This window comes from Corythoichthys intestinalis, chromosome 2 (genome assembly GCF_030265065.1).
Source record: "Corythoichthys intestinalis isolate RoL2023-P3 chromosome 2, ASM3026506v1, whole genome shotgun sequence".
Lineage (NCBI taxonomy): Eukaryota > Metazoa > Chordata > Actinopteri > Syngnathiformes > Syngnathidae > Corythoichthys > Corythoichthys intestinalis.
The window spans coordinates 63722610-63741883 of record NC_080396.1 but is presented as its reverse complement, the minus strand read 5'-3'; the positions used below and the strand labels follow the sequence as shown (position 1 = coordinate 63741883).

Sequence of the window (19274 nt, the reverse complement as noted above, 5' to 3'; positions counted from 1 at the left end):
GACCACATAAATAAAATAAAAATGAAAATTGTGGAGAAGGGGTTAAACCTCGGTTCACTACATTTCTCACAATTAACGTTAACAGAAAACATACTGAAGGACACTTCTCTCTAAGCAGCCTTCTACTCGAGTTTTGCAGGTCAGCAAATTTATACAGTTTAATGTTATGCAAACTCTAATGCAGGTCGAACTTTCAGTAGCAAAATTGGTGGTTTGTTCCCCACCTCCACAACATTGATGATTTTTACATTACTTACAGTGGTTGCTGCTGCTGGCTGAAATAAAATTCTAATATCCCTCGTCTTCGAAGGGGGCGGAGAAGGCGGCATGTTGCCGACATGTTGTATCTCTGTCTGGGCTGTGAGTGCGCGTGTATGTGTGTGTGTGGGGTGGGTCATGTCATCAGCCAATCAAACGTGTGTTTGAGGGAAAAAAAAGGACTGGCACATTCAGCAAGTGAAAAAGGGTAAATGTCAGCGTGAACATAATGAAAGTAATTCACTTAATAATGGTAGGGCCGATTCTATCCATACAACATATGGAAAGACAATTTAGATTATATAATATAGATAGTATAATAATTAATATTAATAATTATCTATATATAGATAATCTATATATGCCAATAAGGTTGCTTAAAAGTTGGTGGGGTAAATTTGAGCATCCTGAAAAGTTGATAGTGTCATGTCCCTACCGTCCCCATGCAAATCTACGCCCTTGATTTCAGTGTTTAATTATTGGCTGCCATTGACTGGGGGGGCTGAGATCACCATTAGCTTCCGTCAGTCAAAGTCGATTGGACGTCTATTGCCATCAACGGCAGTGAAACATGATCACTCAATGCCAGCCTTCCCAGTCGAAATGGATTTGATGTCTACAACTCAATGAAAGTGAATGACTCAAAGCCTGCAAGCAAAAACATTTGAGTTGTCCGACAATTACTTTCTAACCGATAACCAATATTGTTCAATTCCAAAAATCTGATACCGATATCAAACCGATAGCAATATATGCGGCCGTGGACTCGTACTGTGACGCCCCACTGGATGCTTTAAAAATGATAAATGTAACAACTTCAAGGTTTTCCAAATAAACATTCTCTGAAATATAGGAGAACAACTTCAACCAAAGTTATGAGAAAGGAGCCCAAATTGCACCACAAAATTTTTATGTTGAAATCAAAATAGTCCAAAGTGATGACAAAGCATTACAAATACAGGCAGGTGAAAGGTACAGACTAGTCCAGACAATGTTTTGTCAATAAGTAGTTCCCAAGATGCACTTTTCTGGGCTTTTGCAAATATGTTTGTATTTTATTACTTTTCTTAGTGACTATTCTAGTAACGCAATAGTTATATGTAATAAGTCTTTGATTCAAAATTTTTCAATCATTTATTGTTCATTTAATTTTTGCACCATGAATGCAAATGGTCAGCTCACATACACTGCTGGCCAAAAGTATTGGCACCCCTGCAATTCTGTCAGTTAAGGCACAATCACTCCCAGAAAATGATTGCAATTACACATGCTTTGGTAGTAATATCTTCATTTATTCCGCTTGCAATGAAAAAACACAAAAGAGAATGGATTTTTTTTTTTTTTTTTAAATCATTATCATTTTACACAAAACAAAAAAAAATGGGCCAGACAAAAGTATTGGCACCCTTTGAAAAATCATGTGATGCTTCTCTAATTTGTGTAATTAACAGCACCTGTTACTTACCTGTGGTACATAACCGGTGGTGGCGATAACTAAATCACACTTGCAGCCAGTTAAAATGGATTAAAGTTGACTCAACCTCTGTCCTGTGTCCTTGTGTGTACCACATTGAGCATGGAGAAAAGAAAGAAGACCAAAGAACTGTCTGAGGACTTGAAAAGTAAAACTGTGAGGAAACATGGGCAATCTCAAGGCTACAACTCCATCTCCAAATACCTGTTTGTTCCTGTGTCTACCGTGCGCAGTGTCATCAATAAGTGTAAAGCCCATGGCACTATGCCTAACCTCCCTAGATGTGGACGGAAAAGAAAACTTGACAAGGGATTTCAGCGAAAGATTGTGCGGATGGTGGATAAACTAAGAACCTCGACTAACATCCAACTATCCGTCGGCGTCTGAATGAAAAGGGACCCTATGGTACGATACCCAGGAAGATCCCACTACTGACCTAGAGACGTAAAAAAGCCAGGCTTTGCCAAAACTTACCTGAGAAAGCCAAAATCGTTTTGGAAGAATGTTCTATGGTCAGATGAGACAAAAGTAGAGCTTTTCGGGAAAAGGCATCAACATAGAGTTTACAGGTGAAAAAAACGAGGCCTTCAAAGAAAAGAACACGGTCCCCACAGTCAAACGTGGCGGAGGTTCCCTGATGTTTTGGTGTTGCTTTGCTGCCTCTGGCACTGGACTGCTTCACCGTGTGCATGGCATTTGAAGTCTGAAGACGACTAACAAATTTTGCAGCACAATGTAGGGCCCAGTGTGAGAAAGCTTGGTCTCCCTCAGAGGTCATGGGTCTTCCAGCAGGACAATGACCCAAAACACACTTCAAAAAGCACTAGAAAATGGTTTGAAAAAAAGAAATGAGTCCAGACCTGAATCCCATAGAACACCTGTGGAGAGATCTGAAAATGACAGCTTGGAGAAGGCACCCTTCAAATCTCAGAGACCTGGAGCAGTTTGCCAAAGAAGAATGGTCTAAAATTCCAGCAGAGCATTGGAAGAAACTCATTGATGGATACCGGAAGTGATTGTTTGCAGTCATTATGTCGAAAGGTTGTGCTACCAATTGAGGCTGAGGGTGCCAATACTTTTGTCCGGCTCATTTTTGGAGTTTTGTGTAAAATAATAATGATTTACTTTTTTTTCCCATTCTCTTTTGTGTTTTTTCATTGCAAGCAAAATAAATGAAAGTATGCCAAAGCATTCGTAATTGCAATCATTTTCTGGGAGAAATTGAGCATTATGTGACAGAATTGCAGGGGTGCCAATACTTTTGGCCAGCAATATATAACTCAAGGAAAGTGAAGACTCAAACCCTGCAAGCAAAAAAAATTGAGTTGTCTGATAATCTTTTTAACCGATAACCGATATTGTCCAACTCCAAAAATCCGATACAGATATCAAACCGATTGCAATGTATGTGACAGTGGACTTGAAATATTATGGCGAATTGTATTGTGATGCCCCACTGGATGCTTTAATAATAATAAATGTAACAACTTCAAGGTTTTCCAAATAAACATTCTGTGAAATATAGGAGAACAACTTCAACTGAAGTTAGGAGAAAGGTGCCTCAATTGCAACACTATATTTATTGTTGAAATCAAAATAGTCCAAAGTGATGACAAAGCATTACAAATACAGGCAGGCGAAAGGTACAGACTAGTCCAGACAATGTTTTGTCAATAAGTTATTCCCAAGATGCACTTTTCTAGGCTTTTGCAAAGATTTTTGTATTTTATTACTTTTCTTAGTGACTACTCTGGTAACGCAGTAGTTATATGTAATGAGTTTTTAATTAATTTTTTTCAATCAGTTATTGTTCATTTAATTTTTGCACCATGAATGCAAATAGTCTGCTCACATAACAAGTCCCAAGCATCTTAATTTGTAGTCATTTAATGGTCTGTGTGCTGTGACCATCGAGTGTACAAAGTTATAAGGCTTTTGCATTCACTTTGAAAGCAACATGTAGTATATTGGCCCAAAGCTGCTAACCGATGTTGATATTATCCGATATCATTTTAAAAGGCTTTTACTGGCTGATGTTAACGACTACCCAATTATTATTAAAAAAAAAAAAAAAAAAAAAAATATATATATATATATATATATATATATATATATATATATATATATATATATATATATACTGTATCTTACACTCTGGGAAGAAACTTTACAAAACAAGGAGAAAATGTCTCATGACAGCAAAAAAAAAATTTTTTTTAAAAATCACAACCAAGATAGCTCAATTTATCACAGTAGTTAATTTTTAAGTTTATTTATGTAAAACAAAATAAGAAATTCTACACAGCTTCCTACATTGATTTCAACATGTCAGGTTTTGACTCCTGAGCTAATGGAGAGGCATTATTTAAGTGACTTGCTGTATCTAGTGTTAAAACTAAAAAGTGCAACAGAACGTAAGATGAATTTAAGATGTGTGGGTCATATTCAATGATATTTTCTTAATTTGATGAGGGCCAATAAAAACAGGGCAGCAGGCCGCAGTTGGCCCGTGGGCCGTCGTTGTGACATCCCCTGCCTTAACCCTCTCAGTGAAAGTGGTCACTACAGTGGACAGCTGTTCAAAAGATGATCTTGAACCCTTTATAGGTTCATTAAAAATCACTTAAATATTTGCAGTTATTATAATTGTGCTGTATATATCCAATTTACATGATTGTTTTTCTTACAAGTGGAAAAGTGAAAGAATACAATTGAAAGTCTATACATGCGGCGATTGGTGAACCAGATCAGCTCTAAAGCGAGGACAAAAAGATTGAGGAACAGTTTTTTCCCCCCAAAACCTATAGCCTCCCTCAACTCTCACACCCACCAACTATTGGACTGTAATGCCTGTGTCCCTGTTGCTGATGTTTCAATATGTTTATATATTTGATTTTACCCTCTTCTTTTTTTTTTTTTTTTTTTTTTTTTTAAAAGCATTCTATATTTTACTACCTGCCTTTTTATTATCTGCACTTTTTGGAAAGCACCTCAATTTTGTTGTACAATTGTACAATTACAATAACGTCATTCATATCATTCCATTTATATTATTTTTAAATAATTATAAGTACATTTATTAATCAATACCTGATAATAAATGCTAAATTAATTAAAGCAAAGTGAATAAAAATGGAAATACATTCTGGTTAAGGCCCAAGTAGCACACTCTACATCAGGGGTCCCCAAACCATTCCACAGTGGGCCGCAGTGGGTGCTGGATTTCTTTCCAACAAAACAGGACGACACATTTACACCAAGCTGGTGCCTTACAAGTGTAATCAGTTGATTGTAGCCAGGTGCTCCTTCTTTTAACAGAAACCTCATTGGTTAAATCAGTGCTTCTCAATTATTTTCTGTTACGCCCCCCCCAAGGAAGACGTAAATGTTTTGCGCCCCCCCAAACTCTGCCGCTACTGTAAATATTATAATTTGTCTATATTATTACTATTATAAGTACGCCTCTGCCTTACATTGTATACTTTTTTTCTATTAGAGAAAATAACACAGATCAACTTATAAAATATAACTTTATTAACATTGTTTTGTTTGTAACAGAAAAGACAACGCGCATCAATTTGCCTGAATTTAAAAAAAAAAAGAAAAAGTCACATCCAAACTGTAAAAATACACTCGAGGTACATTTTTGTCCATTTGATACTGAAAATAAATTCAGTAAATAATAACAAATTCAAATTGATTAGAAACATTAATTCATGAGGACAATATGCCAAAAAATTTGACCGAAAAAACAAAACTGAATAGAAGAAGAAAAAAAGTGTCTTTGGACAGAAGGACAGTTTTTATTTTCGCTGTTCCCAGTATCACCTCCAGTTTGCAGTGATGTGGGGTTATTTTGCACTGAGCATACTAACAGTGCTCACTGGTTTACTGATATCACACTGACAAAGCGGGATGATTGTTGGCAATATTCGGCACGTTTTCGCTGAAAAACAACCAAGCGGCTTATCAATGAGATTGGGGTCTAATGTCTTTAAGTGGCGTCTTAATTGATTTGGTTTCCGGCTGTCCGCTATAATCATTTTTAGACACAGTAAACAGTGGTCTTTCCTTGTCTACCACTGTATTAAATGTCGAAGCCAAAAGGCAAACGGCCCGAAAAAAAGCGCATTCTCGGCGGCCGAGGGAGAACCATAGGTGAGGGTGGTCGTCGTGACGATCCCAAGCCGAAAATGGCACTTCTCGGGCGGACACGTGAGAACCGGAGAAGACAGTGGGTTGCTGCGTGAGTCCGGCCGGAAAATGGCTTTCGAAAACGGCGCACAGCAGTCTCCAGCTCTTCATGAGTCTCTTCCGTGTGCTCTTGCTTACTTCAAAAAAACTGCGCGCACTTTGAAAATGAGAGCGCTACTGCCACCCACTGAGTGGATGTGCAAGTACACTTTATTCTAGTACGGCAAAAAAAATGTTCCCACATGCAAATGGTCACACGCGCCACCCCTGGCATCGCCCCACTATTTGAGAAGTACTGGGTTAAATGGTCTGTGCTCGATCGGTCGGAAAAAAAACAGGACCCACAGCGGCCTTTGAGGACTGGTTTGGTCACCCCTGCTCTAAATTATATATTGTTTTCATAGTATTTAACTCATTGCATGCGACAGTGATAAACATCCAATCCTTTTGACTGAAATCAGTGGGGCCACTAGGGGGTGGCCACGGCCCCCCCTATAAATTTGTTGGCCACCCCACAGGCCACCCTGCTTGCCAGTATATCGTTAGATTGTTGTAGCATCAGTTATGCATTTTAACCCAAAGCACCTGCTTTTCCCCAGTAATTATTTTGTTTTGTTAAATGTACACCTTATGCCTAATATATATACATAACACAATAAAACAGAATTGTTGTGAAACTCAAAATGTTGACTGGACAGTTATGGACTATGCACGTTAAGTCATTAATAACATCAAATATTACACAATACACCAAAGTATATCAGTAGCCGTGTCCTTAAGTCTTTGTGATAGTTTTCCACTGACCTTTTTACTGCAATAATATAATGAAAACCTGAAATTATGGCTTTTAGTTTTGGTGTGCCACCCCAAGATTTTAAGTGGCCCCATCTGGCCACCCCTATGAAAAATTTCTGGAGGCGCCACTGACTGAGATGGGTGAATGCCCTCCCTGTTAAAATGAATTGGATGTCTAGCGTAGTTAATGGCAGCCAATGAGTTCAATGAGTGCCCTCTAAGGGTAAAAAAAGTCATAATGCATAATGTAATGACAGTTTGGGCTGCAATTACTGAATAATAATAATTAATCTTACGTCACTGTGAAGCGGTAGGACCTATATTATATGTTTCGCTAGGGAATATCCATGTTGTACATTTTTAGTCACTTGGTTTAATTGCCATTTATTTTGCAAAGCAAATATAATCAATATAATCAATTATTGTTGAAGACTACCGAAGCACTAACATGATCATTTAATGAAATTAAATCAAGGATGTGTGTTGCGCATTAGATCAAGTCAAATAAAAGTAAGCATTCCGCTACGACATCCAAAATGTCCAAAAGTCGCGGTGTGGAACTAGATGTGTGGAGCGTCGTCTTCCTTCACGACAACACTGATGGATGCCTTGATGTTCATCAATTTGTCACTGTCAAAGCTGACAAGCAGCACACTGGAGCCGGCTGTGGTGGGAGTGAACACAGCGGTGGTTGTGGCTTCCTGTTTAGGGCCCACACGACCAATCCTGCGAGAAAAACAAAAGATAGTTCGAATGTCATTTGCTTATCCATTCCTCCCTCCTCAGGGCTTTGTTGGATCTGGATTCAAGACATACTTGAGTGTAATGGGCTTGCCATCAACAAGACCTGCCCCCCCAACAGTGAAACTGCAATCCTGGAGTGTTTCTGGCAATGGGTTTTGCATGGTCAGCCTCGCCGACACTGGCCGTTTCACCTTGGCTTCTCCTAGCAGCTGTGCAAGTACATTTAGTACACATTTTTAAAAATCATAGGTAATTTTTTTTTTAAGTTTGTCAACTGAGGTCACATTGAGCTATCAAAGAGAACATAGTAAGTGCTAGGGCTGTAACGATACATACTGTAAATTCACGATTCGATTCCGATCACGATTCTTGACCCACAATTTAGGTGCAAGTACATGCCCTCCTCATTCGGGAGAATTACGTTCCGGGAGAAAAAAAAGTCACTGCAGTTTGAGGACATCCTGTCTCATTTTGACACTACTGCTAGAAGAGTCAGATTTCAGTAGAACTGATCACATATTTCGGATCAACCATACCTTGATTTCTACAAGTGGCTCGTCCAGCACTATTGTCTTCTCTGCCTTGTGGTATTCGATGGTTTGCTTGTCAATGGTGATGGCGGACAGATGAATGAGGCGATCGGATGTGATCACAGACCCATACATGCTGTACTCCAGTTTAAGGTGCAGTCTTCTCTCTAAAAAGGCAATCAGTCATCAATGTAAATGCTGTTACAGATGAGATGAGTAATTTTCTTGAACATTTTGAGTGTGTAATTTTGATGACAGTAAACCAATACAGGGTTTATGCAGATCATTAAAAAAGCAACACTAGAATGCCCAGCAGAGGCCAATTTGTCCTTTCCCAATGGCAAATCCTCATGATCCAGAATTCGCTGGGACTTCTAGTGTTAAAAGTCATTAGACGGATTTTGTCAAAATTCAAGCCTTAAAAAGCATTAAACTAAAGGTTTGGGGCATAAAAAATTATGTAAACTTGATGGTTAAAAAAACTTCAAAGTGAATGTACAAGCCTTCTGCCTTTGTACAAGGGCTGGTCTCAAGCTTAGCACAGCGGTTATACTTATTGAGGATTGGATGTGTCCAAACTAAGATGCTTTGGATTTATTATGTGAGCAGAATATTTGCATTTATGGTGCAAAAATAAATGAACAATAAATGATTGAAAAATAATGAATTATAAACTTATTACAAACCTCATTCACCGTACTGAAGCTGTGTGCCTTTGTTATTTTGAACAAGAAGCACTGTGTGAGCCATATGTGATATGGCATTGCCATATTGGCACTTCGCACTTGCACTTGATCCAAAAAAACTGATTTTTACACTATTTTGATTTCAATAACAAATATATTGGTGGAATACAGGCACTTTTTCCCTTAACTTCAGTTGAAGTTGTTCTCTTATTTTTCTTAGAATGCTTGTTGGAAAACCTTGACGTTGTTACATTTATCATTATTTAAGTATCCAATGGGGCATCACAATACAATTAGCCATAAATTGTTAAATCCAGGACCACATATATCGTTATCAGTTTGATTTCGGTATCAGATTTTTCAATTTGGACAATATCGGGATATCGGGCATCGGTTAAAAAGTAATTATAGGACAACTCTACTTACAATTTGTGTGTGTGAAACTATGTGCAGTTAGGCACGGGCATTAAATTAGAATTATATTTGCTGATATCTGTAGAAACCCTGTTATATTTAAATGACTAGGACAGCAGTGAGCTATTTTCCGCTGTGTACATGTATAATGTGGAGATGCTCACCTTCTCCGGAGGGCACCTCTAATCTGTCCGAAGCAAATCCACAGCTCTCTCCTCGCTTGCCGTTGTAGAGCACAGCTTTTGCGAAGAAGAGAAGTGTGCAATTCTTTGTCACCATGCTATTGTTGGTGAGGATGGCGTACACCTCAAAGTCCGAACCCACGATCATATTTTTAGCCAGCTTGATCTTCAGTAAGGAGAAAAACATTCATTTATGAAACATACAGTAGAGAAAACAAGTGTAATGCATTGTTCAGAATTATGTATCTTCATCAAGGTCATTGTGTTTTGTTGTTTTTTTGCCAGTGCTTACATAACAGTTATGTCAACCAATGAAGTTAAAATTGTATTTTGTTGAAGACACCCACACACACACACAAACCTAAATTGTATTTTGTAATCAGCAAAATGACAGAAATACGATCTACCTTGAGATGGAGACCTGGTTCCTCTCCTCTCTGTTGCAACTTGTTGTGGTGCTGGGCCTTCTCGTACACCTCCCGCTCCTCCTTGGAACCTAAACCATCAAGAGGCATAATCTGTGGTCAAAACAGTCGGTGATAATCAATGTACATACAACCCCAATTCCAATGATGGTGGGACATATTGTTAAACATAGATAAAAACAGAATACGAGGATTTGCAAATCATGTTAAACCACCTGCGATTGGCTGGCAACCAATACAAGGTGTACCCCCCCCGCCTAATGCCATAGTTGGCTCGGATACGCTCCAGCACCCCCGTGACCCTCATTAGGATAAGTGGAACGAAAGATGAATGAATGTTCAACGTATGTTTAATGGAATACACGACAAGACATGTTATTTAACGTTCGAACTAGTGATGCACGATAATGCATTTTTCAACCGATACCGATAACCGATAATTTCCTCCTCATTCCAACTGATAACCGATAATGTCAAGCCGATAATTCTATTAAAAGATTTATGTAAAATTTTAAAGTATACACAAAAGAAAATATCACTGTGCAAAAATATAATTTATTGCTCTTTTTTTCAACATAAAGTATGAACAAGTCGTCAATTCAAACATCTAAATAATGACAGATTGTCTGACATTGTGTAATGGTAAACCTTTGGCAACAATTACAGAGTAAATACCTAAGTTACACAAAAATGCGTTTAAAAGTAAGCCATTCCTAACATATATAACATTAATCCGCTGCAAAACACACCTCCTTAAAACTAGTCAGTTTTAAGTGTAAATCTATTGGCAATAAGTGAAATTATCTGCGATCGCTTCAAGTGTATTTCTCTCAGATTTCTTGGAAGAAAAATAGCTAGCTGAAAATAATCTTAACAGCCTTGTTTTAAGCAATACATTATTATACTCAATCCTAAAAAAAAAAAACTTGAAGAAGGAAAGATTTTGAATAATATTTGTGGCTACAGAATATTGATTTAAGAATTTGATTATCTACTGTGACTGTAATTGAGCAGACAAATAAGTTAAATAATTTGAAAAGTGATTGCTAATGTTATATGCTTTGTTGCACACTGTGAAAATGATTACCTCAAAAGAGCGAGATGTCATGTACCCATTCTGCAGAGCTTTGTTTACATTTGCGGCTTTCACGACATTTGCGTTACAGCAGCTAAACTGCTACATGGCAGTACTATTTGGACGGAGTTGGAGCTCGCATCCGCGTGCGTGTTGTTTTGTGCCTGAGTTTTATTAAGCCGAAAATAAAGGCAGCGTTACAAAGTCATCTGACCGCTCGTCATTTCACATTCTGAATGCATTATTGACTGGCTGACTTCGTTTTCTCCATGTTTAAATGATCTTATAACCACTGTGCCGTCATGATAAGCTTGCTTACCGGACATCACTTTTTCATGAAGAATGGTGGTCGTACAAACTGCATTATTTCTTTTATCCAGGGCTTTGGTTCTCGGGTCATTAAGGTAAAAAAAAAAAACACGTGTCTCGTCTCGGCGGCGGTGGCAGCTACATTCGTACCGGATAATCCGCCCGCCCCGGCCGGTTCGCCGCGGCGTATTCGGGTCCTGGCTCTGCTCGCACGCCGTGGGGGAACGCTCGAGAAACCGGGGTGTTCGCCGGAGGTCCAGAGGCCGGTGAACCGGGGTCGGCCCGCCCCGCCTATGGCGAGGCGGCGGCGGCCTGCCGGACTGGCCAGAGCGGAAGACGGCTACTTGCCGACTATCGGTCTCCAGTAGTGCCGGTGTTTAGCCTTAGATGCGAATTTACCACCCGCCTTGGGCTGCATTCCCAAACAGCCCGACTCTGTATCGTCACAGCCCTGTAGTTTAACTTAGTGTTTACAATAGCTTTAGCATTCCTGCTAGCAGCAGCCTCGTATTTGTTCCAAAATTCTTTATGATGCATTTTTAAATGGCTGCTGGGTTAGTGGTTTTGAATAAGGACGCGTTCTTTCTGCCTCGTGGAACTTATACGGTACATGTTTCGCAGATGGCGAGAGCGTCGTTTTTTTTGTAACAGCCGCCATAATATTCAACTACTTCTTGTCTTGTAACTCCGCCTCCTCAACCCCTCCTCCCTCAGGGGCTTCAGAGAGGGGAGGGGTTGAGGAGGCGGTGTGCTGAATTCTTTGGTTGCGCGCATTTGGAGGCAAAATCAAGTATATAATTATCGGATTGCATTATCGGTGGAATTTTTTTATTATCTGGATTATCTGTGTGACGTCATAATTGCCATTATCGGCCGATAATTATCGGTGACCGATATTATCGTGTATCTTTAGTTCCAACGGATAAACTTTATTGTATAAATATAAATAATCATTAACTTATAATTTTATGGCTGCAAAACCTTCCAAAAAAGCTGGGACACTGGTACCACTGTGTTACCTCACATGTTCTCTGTGGTGCAGTACCATTTAAGAGCCCAAATATCACGAGGATCCAGTATGACTTGTCTATTTGTCTACTTTGCCTCTTACAAGTAGTGATTTCTTCAGATTCTGTGAACCTTTGAATGACAATATGGAACGTAGATGATCAAATCCCTCAATTCCTTGCAATTGTACGTTGAGGAATAGTGTCCTTAAACTGTTCGACTATTTTCTCATGCACTTGTTCACAAAGTGGTGAATTTCGCCCCATCATTGCTTGTGAATGACTGAGCGATTCAGGAACGTTCCTTTCACCTGTGTTCCAAGCAGGTGTTTGATGAGCATTCCTCAAATTTAAATCTTTTTTGCAACCTCTCTCAGCTTTTTTTGGGAACATGCTGCAGCAATAAAATTCTAAGTTAATGATTACATGCTAAAAACAATCAGTTCGGACTAGACATGTGCTTATTACCGGTCTTGAGGTATACCATGGTATTAAAACATGAAAACGTTTCAAAACAGCAAAAAATTTCCATTATACCGTCCCTAAGGTATTAGCTATTTTTTATGTCCCAAAAATGCAGGGAGAAATCCCTCGCTTGCAGCTGCCCTCCTCCACCAGTTGTTGCTCAGTGTCAGTGAGTCAGCTTTGTTACACGATGGCTGGAGGAGGTGGCACTCCTGAACTTTTTCCCCCATCGAATACAACAAAATCGCTGGTATGGGAATACTTTGGCTACAGAAAAGTTACAGATGGCCATGGCTTAGAGGAGGAAGAGGGCCAACTGACATGTAAAACATGTTTGTGGAGGGTGGCTGCCTAGGAGGCAATACCTCCAATATGATTTCGCATTTATACAAAATTAAAGGTTAGTTAACACTGTCATGAAAGTTTCCCACCAGCTACGAGAGTTAACTCCAGTGTGTTTAGAGTGTCTAGCGATGTTAAAGCGTGGTGTTTTTTTCTCTCTGGCAACTGTCTGTGTTGAGAAAGAGTGTGTGTGGGTGCGTGTATATAATGTAAACATGATACGAGTCATACACAAATGCTTTTTATGGAAAATAATTCAATTATTTTTATTCTGATGATGATAATAATGTTGAGCTGTGGCTGTGGGTTTAGGCTCACCTAAAGGACTGCATTTGTTTTAATTTTCTTTAGAATATTTCAGGTTTTTTGTTGTTGTTGCTTTTTGTTATTTATTTTAGCTTAACATTATGATTTTGTTCCCATTTGCTAATATGTTTCGAAAAATTAAAAAATCCTGTTCAAACTAAGACATTTTAGAGCTGTAATTGCAATACTGTAATACTGTGAAACCGTGATATTTTGGCTTGAGGTTATCATACCATCAGAATCTCATACCGGCACATGCCTAGTTTGGACATGAAATGTATTTTCTTTGTGGAGTATTCAATTAAAATGTAGTTTGAAAATGATTTGCAAATCATTGTATTCTACTTCTCATTTATGTTTAGCAACTTCATTTGAGTTGCGGTTGTGTAACGCAACCTGTTTATTTTACCTTCAGGGTACTTGTACTCATGTGTGATGTCATGCCTCTCATCCGAGCCAACAGCTTTGGTGCTGATAAATCGTCCGACAGATTTTGTCGAGCCGCTGAACTTAACAATCTTTCCGTTGGACAGACGCACCAAGTCCACCACATCCGCATTAACCTAATACAACACGCAGTTACGATATATCATCATTATTTCTAAACCTGAACTGTTTCCCTTGTTTGGTATTGATGATGTCGTCATATACATTAAACTTCAACCAAAAGTACCTAAAACCCTGTTGTAATCTTGAATCATTGCAGAGTCAACTTTTGCCTATGGAAATATGACTTTGACAGTTGGCTGTACGAACAGGTTTTCGAAGGGATTTCTTTATTCCAGCAAGTAAACATTGGCTTGTGCCATTTTTGTGGTGGTAAATGTTCTAGCCTTGCTAGTTGCTACAGTAAGTTTTACTTGTTGTGCTTATAGCTGTGTTGTCTTAAATTGCAAAAAGCTATCCTTAGTTGATTACAAATTGTAGATCTTAGAGTTTAACGTGCAGGCACACCTTTGGAAATGTACAATGTTAAACATTTTAAACACAGGTGGTACATTGCTGTTAATCAGACGACCACATGATTGTGCAAAACTGTATGTTGTCGGGATTTGTTGACTTCTTACAGCGTCCAATGGGTGAAAAAGAACAGAAGCTGTCTCGCGCACTGTCCAAATACCCTATACTGTATATAGTCCTCAAGAAGGTGGACAGAAAACATTGCGCAACTCTTAACAGTGAGAAGTGGGAAGAAAACAGATGCCTGTTAACACTATAGGTGATCAAGGGTTTATGATAGTTCTTTTTAACAGTTAAACAATCTAGTCTAAGGCATCACCTCACCTCAGCAAAAATAAAAGGTGCATCATACTTTTTGGTAAGCTCTCCTTCCTTAATGGACCTCAATGCAGCCGGTCCGCAACAGTAAACACCTGGCAACATATTGAAGTTGATCTCACATGGGTTAGTTTGTAGATTCTGATTTTCACTGAGTATTTGAAATCAGAAATCCAAACTCACCATCACTTTTCTCCTGTGGAGTTGGATCACTGGTTTGCCAACCATCAAACTCATTTCCCAAGTCTGGACGCCTCATCCAACTGTCCACCCAAACGTGGAAGTTCCTACAAAGACAAGACAAGGATTTTCATAATCACCATTATGACTAGCACTATGGACTACCCATGTAGTACTGATTGTTAGTTTGTTACTCACCAGACTGAATCCCCATCTGAAATACTTTCCCCATCCTCGTTATAAAGGTTTTCAATGATCAAGTTGGCGTTACTGTCGTGGGCTGAACCGAAGTTAGTGACTACTCGACAAGGAATACCCAGGGCACGAGACACTGTGGAAGACAGTCCAATTATATTGAGCGTTTGAAGCATATTCTTCTTCAGAATACCATGATCAATTGAACAGTCATTCGAAGTAGCTGTACCGACCTGTGCAACCAACAGCTGCAAAAACCCAGCACTGACCAAAGGAAACCGGGCCGCTCTCCACCCATTGGCGCAGAATGTCCCCGCTACCGACCCACCGCCCCGGATGAACGCCTCCAGTAAAGTCATACCACTCTCCCACCAGCACTCCGTTGTCATCATTACTGTTGATCTATTATAATGACAATGTGATTCGAATGATGCAGCTTTGCATTGATAACATAATGACGGAAACACTACCCCAAAAGGCTCCCCTACGACATACCCGGACGTCTTCCTTGGCCTCAAATACTTACCATAGCGCTCAGGACACGCGTCACGTAGACAGGATTTCTCCTGGCCGAACAGTCCTGATCGGCGTCCGACACAAATTTGGGATTGTCATCCAGGATCTTCAGACAGATGTCCAAAATTCCTGCTTCAAACTACAGTCAGAACAAATGGAACAGTTTTATCAAGTAATTGTTACCCTTTTTTAACTTACTCTATGTATTATTCAAATGCAAATACCTGTCCAAAGTTCCACGGTGTTCCCTTGATGCGTTTGTGCGTGCCTCGGAAGATCTGCCCATGCTGTGCCAAAACATACTCTTTCCTCTTGTCCTCACTGTGCATGTATACAGCATCATCTGTGTGAGGGTGAACTATGTTACTGTACACTCTAGAACTTTTTCCTGGTAATGAATTGAAACCAAATGAAAAATAGTGTCGTAAAAAGGTCTAAACGAGGAAAATGACTGACTTGGGCACCAAGCGTTAAAGAGCAGCGTGAATTGCCCTAAGTTGGTCTTCTGCCCGTGGTAGTCTACAGTCAGAGTGTAAAGCCCGATGGGAGCGTTGGGGGAGGACATGATGGTGAGGGCCACATTTTTGCCAGTGGGGTCATGAGTGGCTGAGGCGCTCCACTCAGTGTCAACTGTGGAGTCACTGAGCGGGAAGGAAACCTTGGTGTCTGATTCTCTTTTGGGCAGCGGACCTGCAGGAGTGACATATAAAATCTAAATGAAGACACACACACGCACGACATGAGTCGGTCGCTTTCTGACCAGTATGGACAACAAAGGCGAGGCCAGCGTCATGGGGTTTGAGCGTCTTGCTGCCAGGTTTCAGGTGCACAAAGATGGTGAAGGCCTGTCCTCGTCTGACGATCAGACGCTCGTCTGTAAACTGCTCCGTGTGATGGCTGCTCTTGTTGCGGCCGATGTTCAGGTCGCAGCGCTCAATAGCCAAATCTTAACCAAACACAAGAGTTGCTTGACAACAACATAGTACCTCTATCTTAACTCAAGTTGATAAAATCATTTTAAAATGATATCTGATAATATTGACATCGGTTTTTCATTATCAGTTTTGGGCCAGTATGCATATGGTGGTGCCTTATTGGCACTTTTACCTTGCACTTGATCCAAAATTAAATTGATGTTTGCACTATTTTGATTTCAACAATAAATGTAGTGGTGCAATATAGGCACTTTTCCCATAACTTTGGTTGAAGTTATTCTCTTATTTTTCACAGAATGTTCATTTGGAGAATGTTGAAGGTGTTATATTTATAATTATTAAGGCATACAGTTGGGCACCACTATACAATTAGCCATAATATGTTAAGTCTAAAACTGCATATATCTATCAGTTGGATATCGGTATCTGATTTTTGGAGTTGGACAAAATCGGGATATTGGTTAAAAAGTCATTATCGGACAACTCTAATCGTAACGTTTGGATTATAATAATAATACCGTATTTTTCGGACTATAAGTCGCACCTGAGTATAAGTCGCACCAGCCCAAAAATGCCCAATGAAGAGGAAAAAAATATATGAGTCGAACTGGAGTATAAGTCACATTTTTGGGGGAAATTTACTAGATAAAATCCAACACATAGAACAGATATGTCATCTTAAAAGGCAATTTAAAATAAAAATACAATAGAGAACAACATGCTGAATAAGCGTACAGTATGATAAGGTTACATGATGCATGAACAACAAAATGCGAACGTGGCCGGTATGTTAACGTAACATAGCTATTAAGCGTTATTCAGATAACTATAGCATAAAGAAAATGCTAACAAGTTTACCAAACCATCAGTGTCACTCCAAAACACAAAAATAACATGGGAAATGATATAATAATGCGTTAATAATTTCACACATAAGTCGCTCCAGAGTATAAGTCTAAAACTATGAAAAAAACTGCGACTTATAGTCCGAAAAATACGGTAATAATAATAATACATTTTTAAAGAGCGCTTTTACAGGAGCTCAAAGATGCTTTACAGTTGAAACAAAGGAAAACAGAAAAGAATTACAAATTAAAAGCCAATTTAAAATGGTGAGTTTTTAACAATTTTTTTGAATGTGGGAAGATCAGAACAGGTGCGGATGGTTTTAGGGAGTGAATTCCAAAGTGAAGGGGCAGCAACGGAGAAGGCTTTGTCCCCCCCATTATGAAGAACTTAATTTCTGTAACTGCTTCTTTTAACAAAACAGTTTTGTCTTATTCAATGCTCAACATAGTTCTTAAATTTTGACAACCATTTATTTGGACAGCAGGTCTTCAGCTTGTCAGAATAATGATGCCCGAACAATGCCGTCAGAACTCATTGGCCACACACTCCAAAGGAATAAAGACGAGGTTTCACATCTTATAAAACTTCCAGCTCTTGAGTTGCCACCACTTATTCCCTGACGTATATTTTTATTTCATAATATTGCCACTTCCAGTAAGAAGATTGCAATTTCATTGATGTATGAAAAAGCAAGTGTTTTTGGCTTGAACCAATACTGTATGGCCTCACAACTTAGAAAATTGCATTCTCTCATAATGTTTGCCTCATTACATGCCTTTTTTTTCATTTATTTATTATTCCAAATTGACTTTTAACATTGTGATGTCTCCCTCAATATCACAACATAGAAAAATAAGAATTACTATTTATTTTTCTTTTAATACAATGATCCCTCACTACTTCGCGGCTGAACTTTCACACCCTCAGTGCATCACAGATTTTTTAATCTCAAGGTATGTACCTTGTTCTAAAGAATAAAAGGTTTCTAAAAACATTGACGTACACTTTTACATCTATGTATGAATGTATACTGACACACGCACACACACATGAATCCTATGAGAGGGAGTGAAAGAATGAATGTACAGTACGTATAATTTATAATATTTATACATTATTTTTGTTATTTATTTTACTTTATTTACATGTTTCAAACTACTCTTTAATGTTCTAATGATAACATGCATTTTTGGGTTCTATATTAATTCATATTACATTTAAAGAAAATGTATGTTAAAAATGGGGGTGGGGAGGTGACACCACTTGGCGGTTTTTCACTTTACGCGGTTGGTTCTGGTCCCCATTAACAGCGAGGCGGTTTTTCACTTCACACGGTCGGTTCTGGTCGCCATTAACAACGATAATTATTATCTTTTTTTTCTCTTAACATCACAACTTTATACGCAACTTCTACAATTTAATGTTTTCTTGCAACACGAAAAACTAAAACACTAATTCGAATGTCTATGATATTGTGGATGGTTTACTTATTTTTTTTATCCCCCTCTGCGTTTCTTCAGGTAAATCATCATTTCATCAGTAACCCAGAGATGAACATTTTTACATGTTATAGGCCTCAATCTATTTAGATCAACATAAACCTTGCTCACAACACGAAGGTTTCATGAGTATGAAAGTGTCTCTGCATTCCCTTTCCCACTAGGATTAATTTAACGACTGTCTCCCAAAATAAACTGAAGAAAGGTATCCTGCAGAGCAGCATGTTGCAAAGTGGAAATAAACCATCATTAAAAAATTCTAACAGTTAAAAAAAAAAAAAAACCCCGGTAAACCCTGTTTCAACTTACCTTGACTCATGATTGCAGCGACACTCCGGTTGTGTGTGATTTGCCTGAAGCGATGTGACAGCTCCTGGTCCTGGTGGATATTTGAAGCACGTGTAACTAGAGTGGGCAGTTCACATCTGACCTCATCTGCTCATAATTCTGTTTTTAGGTGGAAGGCTGCATGCTTGGAAGACTTCCTCTTTCTCTTTCGGAAGGGCATGACAAAGTCCATTTGATGTAAGTCCATTTAATTCTAGATTGGTGCCTTAATTTATTTAATTTATATCAGTGACCACACTTGCAACTCAAAGCACTCAGAGCTCAATTA

General features: G+C 38.9%; 1 protein-coding gene across 1 annotated transcript; it reads right to left on the bottom strand.

Annotated features, from left to right (window-relative positions):
* Positions 1 to 7244: 7244 nt before the first annotated feature.
* Positions 7245 to 18977, bottom strand: LOC130929615 (protein-glutamine gamma-glutamyltransferase 2-like). Its single transcript, XM_057856936.1, has 15 exons — positions 18968 to 18977; positions 16136 to 16321; positions 15832 to 16065; positions 15600 to 15718; positions 15386 to 15514; positions 15093 to 15261; positions 14863 to 14995; positions 14668 to 14771; positions 14491 to 14579; positions 13616 to 13769; positions 9685 to 9773; positions 9260 to 9443; positions 8002 to 8162; positions 7538 to 7674; positions 7245 to 7447 (listed from the first exon to the last, which is right to left on the bottom strand). Exons 1-15 carry the CDS (start codon positions 18975 to 18977, stop codon positions 7282 to 7284), a joined length of 2064 nt encoding a protein of 687 aa, XP_057712919.1. The 3' UTR covers positions 7245 to 7281.
* Between the last annotated feature and the right edge of the window lie 297 nt (positions 18978 to 19274).